This window comes from Zophobas morio, unplaced genomic scaffold (assembly GCF_036711695.1).
Source record: "Zophobas morio isolate AGI-343-1 ecotype UQ-CSIRO unplaced genomic scaffold, CSIRO_AGI_Zmor_V1 ptg000038l, whole genome shotgun sequence".
In the NCBI taxonomy this organism is placed as follows: domain Eukaryota; kingdom Metazoa; phylum Arthropoda; class Insecta; order Coleoptera; family Tenebrionidae; genus Zophobas; species Zophobas morio.
Genome location: NW_026972143.1, coordinates 2,377,878 through 2,397,083, shown reverse-complemented (window position 1 = coordinate 2,397,083; position 19,206 = coordinate 2,377,878). Strand labels below are relative to the sequence as shown.

The following is a 19,206-nucleotide window of genomic DNA, read 5'->3' as shown; positions in this document are numbered from 1 at the left end:
CCCGCAATCCCCATCCGGAAGCGTCCCATTGCCCCAATAAATCGCGAAATCCCGGTCGTGCGCGCCTGTGCGAATCCTCCGTCCGAGCCGCAGCAAATCAAACCCTCAGTCAAGTTCTCGCCGCCATCCAGTTCGTGTCCGTGCCGCGCAGTGCTACCACCTCACCGCTCCTCCCAGAAAAAAACTCGGATAACTCTGTGATGGCTTTTTTGCGTTCGGTGTCCCGAGCCAGTGCCCGCAGGAAGTACGGACTCCTCTTCGACCAGCTGTGCCGCCTGCAGGAGCCGCGGCTCGACGTGGTGACGCGGCTCGCCGCCCTCAAGTCCACCGCCGCCGTCGTGCAGGAGGCCACCGCCGTCCCCGGCAAGCGCAAGGACCCGCTGGACATCACATTCGAGGATGCCAAGGCGGCGTTCAAGAGCAAGACCAACCTGGAGCTCATCAGGGCGTACCTGGTCTACACCATGTGCTCGTTCGAGACCCTGGTGGAAAATAACATGCAGGTATTGGGTTTTTCGATTCGGTTTTTCGCGGTGATTTGACGGCGATCGATACGACGGGGACTTGGCGACGATTTTTCGGGGTTTCGTTACGTAACGGAGGCGGGGACGGTGACGAGGAGCGCTGGCACGTGCCGGTGGCGTAACAGCGGCTGGAGATGGGTGTGTTTCGGGGGTTTTGGGCCTTCGGAGGCGGTTTTTCGGGGATGGGGTGACTTTCGGGGCGCGAGGTTGGCAGCAGTGCGCGCCACGGCCGACTATCGATTTTTCGCGTCTTCGCGACGGCGGCCTTATTATGCAATTTTTTTGGAATCGAGGAGGCCGGTTCTTGACATTGACGGCTGGTCGGCTAACTTCACAGTTGCACGGGATTGGTGGGTCGGGAGAAAAAATGCATTTTTTGGGTGATTTGGGTTTTGTAGGTTAGTCGCTACGTTGCATGGCAACTGTTATTCAGGTCATGTCAGCAAAAATTTATTCTAATAAAAATCGTAAAAAATTGACTGCCTTTGAAACATGGTGCAATATTTTTTTTTTGGTTGGCATAACTGTATTTTTGTAAATGTAGGTGTCAGCTAGTGATGTCACATTCTTGTCTAATTAACAACTGGATGATCCGAAAAAACAACGTTGACAGTTTCAACTTCATACCAGATACCTAAATCAGAAACGTAATAAATCGTTTTGGTGTTGTACTTCAAGTACTTAATTTGACAGTTTAAAATTAATTATCATTTGGTTGGTTAATTAAAGCTGACATTTTTACAACAGTTATTTTTTATAACGTGTATTATGTGCTTGATTGACTACCTCCATAAATTCAAGATAACTTTTTTCGAATTGACAACCTCAACAATATTTTTTAATACAAAATATAAAGTCTACCCACACCACAATTGTCTGTGAACATACACTTAGCACTGTTGTATACAAGACATAATCAGGTAAAGTTTTATTATCGACGTTGTCAAGGTTGTCTGTTAAAAGGTAAACACACGTATTTTTTACAATCCAGAAATTTACTTTTTTACTTTTCGAGCCAAAGCTAAGTATAAGTAGATATTGTAATCGAGTCCATTGGGCGACTGAATGCTAACCAAAATTTTGTTAATCATCGCCACCAACAATGGATTGACGTCATTTCCAAATTTTATACTAAATGTTATTAAAATTTTATAAAAATCGGACTCCTCCATTTGTGGTTTATGAATCCGTGTTGAGTTAGCCATCCCGATTTTTGAAAAAAAAAAACATCAAAATTGTAAAACAACTATTTAACTTTAATATTACAAAACCGAATGCTTTGACATCTTGCAAACGTTTTGAGGTTATCAGAAATTGGTAAATCGGTGATCAAAATTTATCCGTTCATGCCCCTCAGGATGCCATCTTAAAATTTTGTTGAATAAACTCGTGGTTTATGAATCGGTTTTGAATTTTTATTCTAGACATCGAGATTTTTGAAAAAAAATCTATTGTAGTAACAAATTTTCGCATTTTCGATTTTTCAGCTCAATTTTTCAATCATTCTTTTTGGCATTTTTCAGTTTTTTTTTGTTCAATTTTCGATATTTCCGTATTGAAATGTTTTAATTTTTCGTTTCTTCAAATTTTCGATTATTTGATTTATTCATTTTTCGGTTTCACAATTTCAATGTTTCAGTTTTACGATTTTCTTATTTAATCTATTTCTTGATTTTCAGTGTTTGATTTTTCTGTTTTTCAATTTTTCGAGTTTTTGATTTTTTGTCTTTTCGATTTATCAATTTTTCAGTTTTTCGATTTGTCAATTTTTCGATATTTCATATTTTTTTTACTCTTCATTCCAGTGTGTTGAATTTTGTTAAATTCTTCAATGTTTCGACTTTTTAATTTTCCAGTTTTTAAATTCCTGGATTAATCGTTTTTTTTTATTCTCCCATTTCTCGATATTTCGACTTTTAAATGTTTCGATTTTTCAGTTTTTCAATTTTTCCACGTTTCGATATTTTGATTTTTCCGATTTTCAGTTCTTTTCTATTTTTGGGGTTCTTAATTTTTCAATTATTATATTCATGTTTTTGATTTATTCGATTTTTCAATTTTTCAATGTTTCGGTTTTTAGATTTCTCAATTTTTGGATGTTTCGGTTTTGAGATTTTTGGATATTCTGTTCTTAAATTTTTCAATTTTTCGACTTTTTAATGTTCGATTTTTCAATTTGTCAATTTTTCGAAATTTTAATTTTCCAGTTTTTGAATTTCTGGATTAATCGATTTTTTTTCTCCCATTTCTCAATATTTTAACTTCTCGATGTTTCCATATTTCAGTTTTTTAATTTTTCAATTTTTCAGGTTTTTGATTTTTCGACTTTGATTTTTCGGTTTTTAAATTTTTCCACTTTTCGATGTTCCGATTTTCAGTTCTTAAGTTTTTCTATTTTTCGAGTTCTTAATTTTTCAATTATTATTTTCAATGATTTTGATTTCTCGATTTTTCATTTATTCGATTTTTCAATTTTTCGATGTTTCAGTTTTGCGATTTTTCGTTTTTTCCTCTTCCATTTTTCGATTTTTAAATTTCTCGATTAATCGATTTTTTGATTTTCCCATTTCTCGGTGTCGATGCTTCAATTTTTGAATTTTTGGATTTTGATTTTTCGATTTCTCGATTTATTAGTCATTCGATTTCTCAATTTTTCGATGTTGAGTTTTGGGATTTTTCAATATTTCGATTCTTCGAGTTTTCGACTTTCGAATTTTTCAATTTTTGCATTTTTTGATGCTTCAATTTTTCGACTTTGATTTTTCAATTTTTCGATTTTACGTTTTTTTGACGTTTCGATTTCTTGGCGTCTCAGTTATTCATTTTTAAAATTTTTCGACTTCTGTATTAAATTTCTCGATTTCTGAAGTATTAGGTTTTTCAATTTTTTAACATTTCAATTTCTGGATTTTTTTAATCTTTGGATATTTTAATTTTTTACTTTTCTGTTATCTCAATTTTTCGATTTTTAAATTTTTCAATTTTTGAATTTTTGGATGTTCCGATTTCTGGGTTTTTCGATTTTTGGACTTTTAGATTTTCCGATGTTTCAAATTTTTTATTTTTCGATTTCCCAATTTTTCGTCATTCCAGTTTCGGAATTTTTCTCGATTTTTCAGTTTTTGGAATTTTCAATTTTCCCTTTTTTTCAATATTTGCGATTTTTTAAATTTTGGGTTTTCGATTTGTCGGTTTCTCGACATTTCAATTTTTTAATTTTAGATTTTTGAATTCTCCAGTTTATTGACTTTTTGATGTCTCGATATCACTTTTTCAATTTTTCGACTTCGCGGTTTTGGATTTTTCGTTTATTCAAATTTTGGACTTTTAAAATTTTTGAGTCTCGGTTTTAAAATTTTTGGATTTTTCAGTTTTCCGATTTTGGCCTATTTGTATATCACAATTTTTCCACATTTTTTGATGTTTTGATGTCTCGATATTTTTGTTTTTCGATTTTCTGATGTTTCGATTTCTCAATTTTCCGGCATTTCAGTTTCAAAAATTTTCAATTTCCCGATTTTTGTTGTTTGTTGCGATTTTTTTATTTTTGAGTTTTTCGATATTTTGATGTCTGGATATCTGAGGTTTTTTTTCTTCAATATATTAATTTTTCAATTTTTTAAAATTTTCCGATTTCCCTATTTTTCACTTTTCAGTTTTTCGATATTTCAATTTTTCGAATTTTTAAATTTTTGATTTTTCTGTTTTTTGATTTTTTCAATTTTTCACTGTTTTAAATTGTACATTTTTCGATTTTTTGACTTTGATTTTTCAATATTTCGATTCTTTCTTCGATTTTTAAATTTTAGATATTTCAATTTTTGGATTTTTGATATTTCGATTTTTCAATTTTTCTGTATTTTAATTTTTCAGTTTCTAAAATTTAGGTTTTTCGATGTCTCGACTTTTCAATGGTTCAATTTTTTGATTTTTCGATTTCTCGATTTTTCACGTATTCGATTTCTCAGTTTTTCGATGGTTTAGTTCTGGGATTCTATCAATATTTCAATTCTTCGATTTTTACACCTTCGATTTTTCGATTTCTCAATTTTTTACTTTTCTGTTCTCAATTTTTTTCGATTTTTCAATTTTTCTATATTTTAAATTTTCAATTTTTAAAATTTTAGAGTTTTCGATTTGTCGGCTTTTCAAAAGTTTCGATTTTTCAGTTATTCGATTTCTCAATTTTCGGATGTTTCGATTTCTCCGTTTTTCCATTTTTCGACTTTTCGATTTTCCGAAGTTTCAAATTTTTCGATTTTTGAATTTTTCGATTATTCGATGTCTGGATATCTGAGTTTTTTTTCTCTTCAATGTTGTAATTTTTCAAATTTTTTTAATTATAGATTTTTCGATTTCCCGATTTTTCATTTCTCAGTTCGATATTTCAATTTTTCGAATTTTAAAATTTTTTATTTTTCTGTTTTTTGATTTTTCATCTTTTCGTTATTTTAAATTGTACATTTTTCGATTTTTCGACTTTAATTTTTTCAATATTTCGATTGTTGGATTTTTAATTTTTGGATTTTTTGTTGTTTCGATTATTCAATTTTTCGGAATTTTAATTTTTCAATTTTTAAAATTTTAGGCTTTTTGATTTCTCGACGTTCAATGTTTCGATTTTTCAGTTTATTGATTTTTCGATTTTTCGACTTTGATTTTTCGATTTCTCAATTTTTCTGTTTTAGTTTTGGGCTTTTATCAATAATTCAATTCTTCGATTTTTACACTTTCGATTTTTCGATTTCTCAATTTTTTACTTTTCTGTTCTCAATTTTTTATTTTTAAATTTTAAATTTTTCAATTTTTAAAATTTTAGAATTTTCGATTTTTTGACTTTTCAAAAGTTTCGATTTTTCAGTTATTCAATTTCTCAATTTTCAGATGTTTCGATTTCTCGGTTTTTCCATTTTTCGACTTTTCGATTTTCCGAAGTTTCAAATTTTTAATTTTTCCATTTCTCAATTTTCCGTCATTTCAGTTTCAACATTTTTTCAATTTCCCGATTTTTCAGTTTTTCGATACTTCAATTTTCCATTTTTCAATTGTTGCGATTTTTTTAATTTTGGATTTTCGATTTACCAATATTTCACTTTTCTGTTTTTAAATTTTAGATTTTTTAATTTTTCGATTATTCGATGTCTGGATATCTGAGTTTTTTTCTTCAATGTTTAAATTTTTCAATTTTTTTAAGTTTTAGATTTTTCGATATCCCGATTTTTCATTTTTCAGTTCGATATTTCAGTTTTTTGAATTTTAAAATTTTTGAGTTTTTCGTTTTTTGGTTTTTCAACTTTTCGTTATTTTTCAATTTTTCGATTACTCAATTTTTCAACATTTGAATTTAGAATTTTTCAGTTTCTGGATTTTTCAGTGTTTTCGGATTTTTATTTTTGATGTTTCGATTTTTAAAATTTTCTGATTTCGATTGTTCAATTGTTCCTGGATATTTCGATTTTTCTGTTTTTGTGACATAAATACCGACATAATGAGTTTTATTATCGTCGTAGCTCCACATACACGATCCAATTTGAAATAATTATTTCCGGTTAAGCAACATTTGTGAAATTAATGGTGTGTTGCATCCAGAATCATTGAAATTTAAAACTGTTAAGATTTGCCGCTCGCGTAATAATACTTATCTGCCAGAAACTAACATCAAGCCATAGAAAAAATGCAACAAGTAGAGAATTTTTTTGTATTATAGTCCGCATTTCGACAAGGTGGCAAAGTCAGTGCCCACTTTGATGTGAAATGCTTTGTTAAATACATATTTTCCTATCTAAAATAGATAGATTCTGTTTTTTTTTTCTACTTTTTAAAGAGACGCAAATATGCAGTAATAAAATACAGAGTATTCTATTTCGCTGCCAAGGTTTGTTAATAAAGCGGAAATTATTGATTACAAATACATATAATGCTTATCTCGACAAGGCGGCAAACTCAATACAATATTAATATGACCATAAAACCATGTAGGAAACAATTTGTTTTATCAATTTTTCAAGCCTCAACGAAGTCAGTAGTCACTGTGTTACATTCATTTTAAATAACTTGTATTAAGAATTTAATCGATAAATGCTATGAATGTCTCGGTATTTTATCTTCTTGATTTGTTTCCTCGAAGTTAGGAAAATATGTTCTGAGTAGTTGACAGAATCGCGAAACGTCAACGTGACCAAAAAATCGAATTCGACATCTGTCAAACCGAGATAAATTCCACAGCAATCCCGACCTCGCCGATTCCATCCAATCCACAACAAAGCAAGCAAAAACGACACGTATAATTACGGTAATTTTTCCTAGCAATTTAGATATTTTCTCTTGCGTAACGGAAAACTGTGACGAAAAGCGGCCCGGCACGTGCCGGTGGCGCAATCGATCGCCGACATTGCAGTATTTCGGGAATTTCAGCTTTTCGAGACGATTTCTGTGACTTCTGTGTCGTCCGGTTGGCAACAGTGGCGCGCCACGGCCGCCTATCGATTTTTCGCGTCTGGCGACGGGCGGCCTTATTCATGCCTTTATTGTGCAATTTTTTATGATCGAATCGGAGTAGGCCGGTTCTTGACATTGGCGGCTCGTCGGATGCGCTTTCGGGCGGTGGAATTTTTTGTTGCTCGCGTGACGTGCTGAGGAGTTGTGAAAGAGTCGTAATGTGGTGGATTTTGGGATTAGGGTTTTAATGTTGGTTTTTCTGATTAGTTTCAGCTTTATTAGGTTGTTATTTACGTTTCGTGTCAATTATTCAAGTTTGTCGTCCGTGTCGACTTGGTCACATTTTTTTTTTATTTGAATTGAATGAGAAAATGATTAATTCCGCCTTTGTTTTGTAAAGTGTTTCGACAAAAGTCAATTTCAAGCCCATCGCAATTTTCTAATGGCCGAAAGTTAATTTAATTTAGTATTAATTTAATGGAAGGTAAATTTGCCTACGCAGTTGTGGTTTTAGCATAAATAGTCGATTAAGGACAAGTTTACAAACAATCGCTTCATTTTACTTAAAATAAGTCAGTAGTGTCAATTTCGTTACTTAAGTTAAGTATTTTCGTCAGTCTGATGCAACACACTACAAAGTTAGTTCACAAACTACTTTGTTTCTTTTTCAGACAATAATAAATTTGTGTATTTGGATTATGTACTTCATTCATGCACTCGTGGATTCTCGGTACTGTTTTCAAGGTTCGGATTGTTTTGTTGGTAAAAGTGGGCGTTTGTAAGAGCGTTATTTTCGTTGTTTTTCTACGGTTGTTATTTAGGTTGCGTGTTGGCTAAATAATTTGTTATTTTGATGATTATTTTTTTATTTGTGGCGTATTTTTGGCGTCGTCTTAATAACAAAGTGGTCAATTTTGACGATTGGCTGGAAATTTGTTTGTCATTTTTATACAACGCTGTGGGTATTTTTTTTAGTACAGAAAATGTCGTTTGAATAAATTCCTGGTCATTGCTTTCTGGGTAAAAGTAAGTATGTGCTAAAATATCGTAATGAATGCGCGAATAGTTGTGCTGAAAACATAAAGAACGTACATTTGAGGTCAGTTAAAAAAAGAAAAGTTGATTATTTTTTTAATTCTTGAAAATATTTTGGCTCGGAGTTGAATTGCAGACGTGGACAAACACATTGTGTATTTTTTTTTTTTAAACAAAAAATGTGACTTAGCATACTTTTGAGGTGACGCTATCAAAATTTTAGTAGGCTCTTTTGGCAAATAATTATTTTTTTCTTTAAATTTTATAAATTGACATACTCGTATACTTGTAGTTTATGAATCCGTCTTGATTTTTTATCATGGATATCAAGACTTTTGGAAAAAAATCGAAATTGTGTAACATTTTCCAATTTAATTAATTGAAACTGGAAAGCCGAACGTTCTGAAACCTTATTATTTTTTATGATAGGCTGACGACTTCGTTTGTTCTGCCCTGTTTCTGAAATACAAATAACGTTTGAGTTGTAAAAATAACCTCTTTAGAGTCTGAACACCTGTTTATCGTTTAATAAGGAGTGTTAAATATATCGCATGTGGAACTACTTTTAGAAAGTCTTTTTTTCTAAAAACTTTTGAAGTGAATTTTTATGGGGTTACCTAGTACAGAAAAAAGTGGTCGAAGTCATCCTGTATAAGTAATTCGAAAAATTATGAGTACATTGATAAATCACACGATTTATTTGGTAAAATTTTAAGATGTCATCAATTTTTTGAGGAGGATAAACAGATATATTCTGATTAAAAATTTCTACAAGATTTCAAAGCATTCAGTTGTACAGTTTCAAAGTTAATTTGCAAAATGTTGTCATACAATTTTGATTTTTTTTTTTTCAAAAATCTGGATGAAAACTCAACACTGATTGATATTTTATAAAAATGAAAACAAATTTACTGTTGTGAATTTTAGAGATGATGTCATTAAATTTTCGTTAGTATTTTACCATCTGCATGATTGTCCTAATATACATACAAAATTTGACAACGATCGGTCCAGTAGTTTCGGAGATTATCTGCCTAATAAAAGTCGACATACGCAGACCGACGGGAAACTACTTTTTTCGTACTCTTAGGGCCCCGAAACATCGAGAAAACATGAAAGTTTTAGTAAATTTTTTATTATTATTTCTTATTATTATTAAAAATTGAAAAATTTTAAATTGAAAAAATGGAAAAATCAAAAATCGAAAAAAAGACAAAACGAAATATCGAGAAAGTGGAAGATCTAAAGTTTAAAAAATCGAAATTCCAAAATCGAAAAATTTTAAAAATGAAAAAACCGAGATGCCGAGAAATCGTAAATTCGAAAAATCGAAGAATTGAAGTATTGAAACATTTAGAAATCGCGAAATTGAAACATCAAAAAATTGTACAAAAACATTTAAAGAATCGAAAAATCGAAAAACTGAATAGTAAAAAAAAACGAGAAATGGAGACATCAGAGATTAATTAAGATTTAAAAGATCAAAATTGAAAAGAGGAAGAATTTTAAAAATGGAAAACTAGGATATACAGAAATCGAAAATTCCAAAAATCGAAAAATTTATTTATTTATTTAAAAAATTTGAAAAATCCAAAAACTAATAAATCAAGGAAAAAAGGAAAAAAGGAAAAGTCTGAAATTCACAAAATCGAATTGAAAATTTGAAAGTCAAAATAACACAAAAGAAGAATTAAAAATTAAAAACCGAGATGCCGAGAAATCTGAAATTCGAAAAATCAAAGAATTGAAATATTAAAACATTTAAAAATCACGAAATTGAAACATCAAAAAATTGTAAAATCGAAAAATCTAAAATTTAAAGAATCGAAAACTGAAAAATAAGAACGAGAAATGGAGATCGAAAATTTTAAGATTTAAAAAAGATCGAAATTGAAAGGTCGAAGAATTTTAAAAATGGAAAACTAGGATGTGGAAAAATTGAAATATGTATTACAATTTTGAAAACCGGGAAATTAAACCATCAGAAAATTGAAAAATCGAAAAAGTGCCATCAAAAAGACGAGAAATCGAAAAATCAAAAAATCTAAAATTCATGAAATCGGATTGAAAAATCGAAAAATTGGGAAATCAAAAAATTGAAAAATCGAAAAATAAAAAAAATGGAAAAACCGAGATGCCGAGAAATCTGAAATTCGAAAAATCAAAGAATTGAAATATTAAAACATTTAAAAATCACGAAATCGAAACACCAAAAAATTGTAAAATCGAAAAATCTAAAATTTAAAGAATCGAAAACTGAAAAATAAGAACGAGAAATGGAGATCGAAAATTTTAAGATTTAAAAAAGATCGAAATTGAAAGGTCGAAGAATTTTAAAAATGGAAAACTAGGATGTGGAAAAATTGAAAAATTGAAATATGTATTACAATTTTGAAAACCGGGAAATTAAACCATCAGAAAATTGAAAAATCGAAAAAGTGCCATCAAAAAGACGAGAAATCGAATAATCAAAAAATCTAAAATTCATGAAATCGGATTGAAAAATCGAAAAATTGGGAAATCAAAAAATTGAAAAATCGAAAAATAAAAAAAATGGAAAAACCGAGATTCCGAGAAATCTGAAATTCGAATAATCAAAAAATTGAAGTATTAAAACATTTAAAAATCACGAAATCGAAACATCAAAAAATCGTAAAATCGAAAAATCTAAAATTTAAAGAATAGAAAAACTGGAAAATAAGAGAACGAAAAATGGAGATCGAAAATTTTAAGATTTAAAAAAAGGTCGAAATTGAAAGGTCGAAGAATTTTAAAAATGGAGAACCGGGATGTGGAAAAATCGCTAATTCCAAAAATTGAAAAATTGAAATACATATTAAAAAATTGAAAAATCGGGAAATTGGAACATCAAAAAATAGAAAAATTGAAGAATCGAACAATGTAAAATTTAAGAAATCGAAAAACTGACAAATCAAAAAAACGAGAAATCGAGAAATCAACAAATCTAAAATTCATGAAATCGAATTGAAAAATTCGCAAACTGAAATGTCGAAAAAATGAAAAATTGAGAACTCGAAAAATTGAAACATCTAGAAATCGGAACATGAAAAATTAAGACTTGAATAATTTTAAATTTTCAAAATCGAATAATTGAAAAATAAAAAATTGGGAAATTGAACAATCGAAAATCTATTCAATTCTAGATAAATCCAGAAATCGAAACATTTAAAAATAAAAAAAAAAGAATTTTGGACATCGACAATTCTAAGATTTAAAAGATCGAAATTGAAAAGTCGAAGAATCTAAAAAATGGAAAACCGGAATGTGGAGAAGTCCAAAATTCCAAAAATCGGGATTGAAACAATAAAAAATCGAAACATTGAAAAGTAGAAAAACTGACATAAAAAAACGAGGAATCGAGAAATCAAAAAATCTAAAATTTATGAAATCGAATTGAAAAATCGAACAACCGAAATATGTATTGAAAATTCCCAAAACTGAAATGTCGAAAAAATGCAAAATCGAAAAATTGAAAAATTAAAACATCTAGAAATCGAAACATGAAGAGATCGAAAAATCCAGAAGTCGAAATAACACAAACGAAAAATTAAAAATTGAATAATTTGAAATTTTGAAAATCGAAAAATTGAAAAACGAAAACAATCGAAAATCGAAGCATCGAAATTTCGAATTCAAAAAATGAAAAATCGGAAAACTGAATAAGGAAAAATCTAAAAACTGACAAAAGAAAAAAACGAGAAATCGAGAAAGTGAAAGATGTAAAGTTTGAAAAATCGAACGAGTTAAAAATGGAAAAACCGAGATGCCAAGAAATAAAAAATTCGAAAAATCAAAGAATCGAAAACTGAAGAATAGAAAAATTGAAAAATCCCAAAATGGGATTTCGAAAAAATGAGAAATTGGGAAATCAAAAAATTGAAAATTCTAGTAGTTGAAAAATTGAAACATCTTGAAATCGGAACGCGAAAAAGTTGAGAAATCGAAATTACCCAAACGAAAAATTAAAATTTGAATAATTTGAAAATTTGAAAATCGAAAAATTGAAAAACAAAAATAATCGAAAATCGAAGCATCGAAATTTCAATTCAAAAAATGAAAAACCGGAAAACTGAATAAGGAAAAATCGAAAAACTGACAAAACAAAAAAACGAGAAATCGAGAAAGTGAAAGATCTGAAGTTTGAAAAATCGAACGAGTTAAAAAATGGAAAAACCGAGATGCTAAGAAATGGAAAATTCGAAAAATCAAAGAATCGAAAAACTGAAGAATAGGAAAATTGAAAAATCCCAAAACTGAAGTGTCGAAAAAATGAAAAATTGGGAAATCAAAAAATTGAAAAATCGAGTGGTTGAAAAATTGAAACATCTAGAAATCGGAACACGAAAAAATTGAGAAATCGAAATAACCCAAAGGAAAAATTAAAACTTATTAAAATAATTTTGAATTTTAAAAATCGAAAAATTGTAAAGTAAAAAATCGGGAAATTGAACAATCGAAAATCGAAGCATCCAATTCTCGATAAATCGAGAAATTTCAAAAATTGAAAATTCGGAAAACTGAATAAGGAAAAATAGAAAAACCGGCAAAACAAAAAAAAAACGAGTAAGCGAGAAAGTGAAAAAGATCCAGAGTTTAAAAAATCGAAAGTGAAAAGTCGAAAGATTTTAAAAATGGAGAAATCGAGATGCCGAAAAATGTGAAACTTAAAAAATAAAAAAATAAAAAAACGAGAAATAGAGATATCGAAAATCCTAAGATTTAAAAGATCAAACTTGAAAAGTTGAAGAATTTAAAAAATGGAGAACTGGTATGTGGAAAAATCGAAAATTCCAAAAATCGGGATTGAAATAGCAAAAAATCGAAACATTGAAAAACCGAAAAACTGACAAAAAAATGAGAAATCGAGAAATCAAAAAATCTAAAATTCATGAAATCGAATTGAAAAATCGAACAATCGAAATATTGAGAATTCCCAAAACTGAAATGTCGAAAAAATGAAAAATCGAAAAATGGAAAAATTGAAACATCTAGAAATCGGAACACGAAAAGATGGAAAAATCGAAATAACCCAAACGAAAAATTAAAATTTGAATAAGTGGAAAATAAAAAATGGGGAAATTGAACAATCGAAAATCGAAGCATCGAAATCTCGAAAAATCTAGAAATCGAAACATTAAAAAATAAACAAAACAAGAATTTTAGATATCGACAATTCTAAAAAGATCGAAATTGAAAAGTCGAAGAATCTTAAAAATGGAAAACGGGATGTGGATAAATTGAAATTTCCAAAAATCGAAAAATTGAAAAATCGAAAAACTGACATAAAAAACGAGAAATCGAAAAATCAGAAAACCAAAATTCATGATATCGAAAAATCCCAAAACCGAAATGTTGAAAAAGTGAAAAATTAGGAAATCAAAAAATTGAAAAATCGAAGAGTTGAAAAATTGAAACATCTAGATAGAAATCGGAACACGAATAGATCGAGAAATCGAAATAACCCAAACAAAAACTTAAAATTTGAATAATTTTCAATTTTAAAAATTGAAAAATTGTAAAATAAAAAATCGGACTGGCAAACTAAAAAAAACACGAGAAAGCGAGAAAATGAAAGATCCAGAGTTTAAAAAATCTAAAGTGAAAAGTCGAAAAATTTTAAAAATGGAAAAACCGAGATGCCGAAAAATCACAAAATCGAAAAATGTAAAATTTAAATAATCGATAAACTGAAAAAAAAAATGAGATATCGAAAATCCTAAGATTTAAAAGATCAAAATTGAAAAGTCGAAGAATTTTAAAAATGGAGAACCGGGTTGTGGAAAAATCGAAAATTCCAAAAATCAAAAAATTGAAATATTAATAAATTGAAAAATCGGGAAATGGAACATCAAAAAATGGAAAAATTGAAAAATCGAACAATGTAAAATTTAAGAAATCGAAAAACTGACAAATCAGAAAAACTAGAAATCGAGAAATCAAAAAATCTAAAATTCATAAAATCGAATTGAAAAATTCGAAAACTGAAATGTCAAAAAAATGCCAAAATTGAGAACTCGAAAAATTGAAACATCTAGAAATCGGAACATGAAAAATTAAGACTTGAATAATTTTAAATTTGCAAAATCGAATAATTGAAAAATAAAAAATTGGGAAATTGACCAATCTAAAATCGAAGAATCGAAATTTCGATAAACCGAGGAATTGAAACGTCAAAAAAATGAAAAATTTAATATTAGAAAATTCTAAAAATTGAAAAATCGAAAAATGAAACATTTTAAAAATCAGAAAATCGAAAAATCGAAAGTTGGAGCAGTCGAAACATTAATAAAAAAAAGATGTAAAATTTAAAAAGTGAAAAATTGAAATACCGAGAGATCGAAAACTTGAAAAATTGGGAAATCGAAACATCAAAAAATCGTAAAATCGAAAAATATAAAATTTATTAAAGAATCGAAAAACTGAAAAATCAAAATTAACGAGAAATGGTTATATGGAAAGTTTTAAATTAAAAGATCGAAATCAAAAAGTTGAAGAATTTGAAAAATGGAAAACGGGAATGTAGAGAAATCGAAAATTCCAAAAATCGAAAAATCGTATTATTAAAAAGTTTAAAAATCGGGGAATTGCAATATCAAAAAATTGAAAAATCGGAAAATTGACAAATGAGAAAAAAACGAGAAATTGAAAAATCAAAATTCTAAAATTCAGAAATCGAATAGAAAAATCAAGAAATTAAAGAATCGAAAAAATGAAAAATCGAATAATTGAAAAATTGAAACATTTAGAAATCGGAGCACGAAAAGATCGAGATATCTAAATAATCCAAACGAAAAATTTAAAATGGCAAAATTCAAAAGATTTAAAAATCTAAGAATTGAAAATTTGAAATTTGAAAAATCGAAAGATCGAGCAATCGAAGTCTTAACAAAAAAAGAAAAACAGAATTTAAAAAGTGACAAAATTAACGTATCGAAGAATTGAAAAAATTTCAAAAACTGAAATACAGAAACATAGAGAAATTGTAAAATTTAATAATCTAAAGATCTTAAATTTAAAGAATCGAAAAACTGAAAAATCAATGTAAACGGGAAATGGAGATATCGACAATTTTAAGATTTAAAACATCGAAATTCCAAAAATAGAAAAATTGAATAATTAAAAAATTTAAAAATCGGAAAATCAAAAAATCGAAAAATTGGAAAATCCAGCAATGTAAAATTTAAGAAATCGAAAAATTGAAGAATAAAAAAAACGAGAAATCGAGAAATCAAAAAATCTAAAATTCATCAAATGGACTTCAAAAATCGAAAAACTAAAGAATCGAAAAATTAAAAAATCCCAAAACAGAGAAATCGAAAAATTGAAATTCTGAAACATAGAAATTGGAATATGTAAAGATCGCGAAATCCAGAAGTCGAAATAACCCAAACGAAAAATTAAAAATTGAAAAATTTAAAACGAAAAAATTCAAAAAATTGAAAAATCTGAGAATTGAAAAACCGAAAAATCGAAACATTAACAAAAAAGAAAAATATATAATTTAAAAAGTGAAAAAACTGAAATATCGAGGAATTGAAAAATCCAGAAACTGACAAATTCCGAAAACTGAAGTACAGAAATATTGAAAAATCGAAGAACTGAAAAATCAAAAAAAGAACTCGTGGACTCGATTACTATTCTTCCTCAGATTTCCCGCGGGAAGTAAAGTTTGGATGAAGGTTATTTCCGCAGCACTTTCTTCGATGGTGAAATACAGTCCAACAAATTCCGCTTCTTTGAAAAATGATAAAACTTGATTTGGGAAATTTAGTTTCTGACAACCTCTGTATATTAAAAAAACTAACTTACGCTTAGGAAATAAAACTATAATTCTATCTTTGTTACAGATTCTTGTTGAGCTTTTGTCTGAATTCATTAATGTATCATATCATAACGTTAGTTACCTATAGTCCGCCACTGCCTTTGATTCGTATGCATTATGTAAACTCTGTAAACTTTTTTGTATTTGCTTTGGCGCGGAATGTGGAGAATCAGGCGAACGGTGAAACAATTGCTCCGGCGTAAGTTTTCCCATTGGAAAATGTTCCGATCAATATTTCAGCAAGGACACGTATGCCAATTCCGGTACGTGCAATACTAATAATTAAAAAGAAGTAGAGTCGAACAGATTTTTCAAATTCAGTACTGATTGGACCCAAAAAAGAAAGTTTCACTTTTATAAAAACATAGATTCGACCATCGCTCACGTAAATATTCAAGCGACACGCGTCAACCAACTTGGATTGATGAGGACCTTACCACGGAGGTTGTTCCAGCATTGCGCCTACTATACAAAAATAGTATGCACAAACACCTATGTCGCTTTTTTGTTACAAAGGGTCACCCAAGTTAAGTTTGATGCGCGTTTTAATTAACTTTCCTCAAGAAATAATTCTTCTCTCATAATAAACCGAAGCCTTCGTGTCTATCCTGCAAACATGCGATTCTCCCCGCATTAATTACGTCATACTCCATACCATAATTTACCGAAAACCATCAAACCATCATTTCGTTTTATCAATTTAAAATTACAAAAAAGCCCACTTTAACGACCTCACGTCACGCGAAGCCTCATTACGTCCCCACGACTCTCCGCCACGCATCCGCCTCAAAAGTGCACTCGTGCACCGAAAATTTTCCCCGACACTCCTATTTTTAACCTCAACCCGGCCCTTGATCCTCGCGGCGGTGATTCACGCCAAAAACCACTGCCAAACGGAAACCTACGAACGCCGACGAGTCAAAGTCCAAACGCGAAAAACCTCAGCAAATATTTGCAGACAAAAAAACTGCGCAAAAACTATTTAAACACCGGCTTGGGGGCGCGTCCCGACGTCACAAAGACGCCCATTTGAAAAAAAACAACACGTATCTGTACGGACGAAAATAAACCGGCCAAAGTCGAGCAATCTTCCAATTAACTCCGCCATTGTGCCTCACTTACGTCAAATCACCATAATTCGCCAAATTACAGGAGGAAGCAAGGCGAAAATCCGCCATTTTCGCGAGTTCAAGGTCGCGCGGCGACCTTATCGCGGCGAAATCCTAGTAGGCCGCGGCTGCTGTGACGTAACGCGATCCGGCGCGGCGTTATCAAGGCGGCCGAGACCGTTCGTCTCTGATTCAGGCGTCGGCGATTCGCACCTGGCGAGTCGGATTCGGCGGGCCGGGATTGGTCGGATCGGGATTATCGGGGCCGATTGATTGGGGAACGGGGTTGTTGGCCAATGGGAGCGCTGCGACGCCGCTATAGGTGCGATGATAAGGTGATAAGTGTCGACGGGGTAACGAGGGGTATTTGCGGACAATGGCGTAATTGGAAACGGGGGGAAATTGGATCGGGGAGATTGTATTGTGTGGTATTGTTTAGACTGTTGCTGGGCGAAATTGGCGGGAAAATGGGGTTTGAAATTAAATTTTGGCGTGATTAATTTCTCACGACGAATCCAAGATTCACGATTTTGCCAAAAACCATTTTTCTGTGTTTGGATTAGTGAAGCGGGCGTCGAAGCGTGACGTTTTAATTCAACAACAGTCTGGAGGATTCAGGTTCAAGGCGAATCCAAGATTCGCGAATGCACATTTTACCATATCTTTATTATTATTAATAAAATCATTCAGTTAGAGTGGAAATACAATGAGAAGACCATGCCAGGTGCATCACGGAACAGAATGACGAACGCCGATGCGACGTTTTATTGATGTGTTCTTCTCAATGTATTTCCACTCTACCGTTAAATTAACATTGTCGATTCGAAATTTGTACTATTATTCAGTAATCGAGTGAAAAATTGATGTGTAGGTAGAACTTTAATTCTTTTTTTGTGTATTTATTGATTTATTTACTTATTAAAAAATGTTTAAAAAGCTTCCTCGAAAATTTTTCAAATTTGTTTTTGCGAAATTTTTATTTATTTTACGTTAAGGAAAAAAATGGCTCACGAGGAGATCGAACCCTAAAGTAAAAACCCAAGGCGGATTCATAAGTCACAAGTACAGGACTATGATATTTTATAAAATTTCAGTAGTATTTACCGAGCAAAGTTTTGAGATGACGTCATCAATTTGCTTGTGAGGGTGATTAGACAAATTTCGGTTAGTGTATTACCATCTACACGATATACGTAATATACATAAAAAATTTGAAAACAATCGGTTCAGTAGTTTTGGATATTATCTATGATATCGACACAGAGACCGACTGACGGAAAGTTCAAGCTAAAAGCAATGGCGTTTACAGAATTTGGATACCTCTACACGTTCTCAAGATTTTTAATTGAAACACTGTCTCATTTCAGTCAATTTGTTTTCTCGATGTTTTATGACTCCTACACGCATCTAGATTCTTGGAACAAAATCAAAATTGTTTAACAATTTTTTTAATATTCGATTTTTCGGCCTTTCAATTTCTTAATTATTCGATGTTTCAGTTTTTGAATTTTTCATTTTCTCTTTTTTTCAAATTTTCGGTTTTTCATTTTTTTTAATTTTCCGATATTTTAATCTTACGATTTTTAAATTTTTCCATTTTTCAAATCTTCAATTTTTGGCGTTTTTAAGTTTTCGATTAATCGATTTTTCAGTTTTTCAATTTTTATTTCTTCAGTTTCTCGATATTTCAATTTTCTTAAATTTCAATTTTTTTTTACATTTTAGATTATTCTGTTTTTCTATATTTCACTTCTTCGATTTTTCTGTTTTTCAATTTTTCGAATGTATAAATTTTGGATTTCTCGGTTCTTCAGGTTTGCGACATTTTAAATTTTAGATTTTTCGATTTTCCGATTCTTCAGTTCTATTCTTCTATTTTTCGAATTTTTCAATGCCTTTAAGTGTCTCGATCTTTCGACTTTTTGGTTTTAGATTTTTCAGTTTTTCAATTTTTCGATTTTTAGAATTCTTGATATTCCGATTTTTTAATTTTTCGATTTTTTGATATTCCGATTTCTCAATTTTTCTTTTTTCCGATTTCTCGTTTTATCGAGATTTCGATTTTTCGATTTCCTGATTTTTCAGTTCTCCTATCTTCCACTTTTGGAATTTCTTTATTTTAAATTTTTCAATTTTTTGATGTTTCGAGATTTACATGTTTGGATTGTTCAGTTTTTCGATTCATTGATTTTTTTTAACTTATCAAATTTTAATTTTTCGTTTGGGCTATTTCAATCTGTCAATCTCTTCATGTTTC

General features: G+C 30.4%; 1 protein-coding gene across 3 annotated transcripts in view; it reads left to right on the top strand.

The window, feature by feature from the left end:
* Positions 1-19,206, top strand: part of LOC135139886 (proline dehydrogenase 1, mitochondrial-like) — a 62,028-nt gene continuing 42,822 nt past the window's right edge. Inside the window, exon 1 of one of the 3 annotated variants that reach the window (XM_064070242.1) lies at positions 1-503. In XM_064070242.1, coding sequence (XP_063926312.1) covers positions 201-503 — 303 coding nt within the window. In that variant the 5' untranslated portion in view covers positions 1-200. The remainder of the gene's footprint in view (positions 504-19,206) is intronic. The other 2 variants (XM_064070241.1, XM_064070243.1) reach the window with 2 other exon arrangements.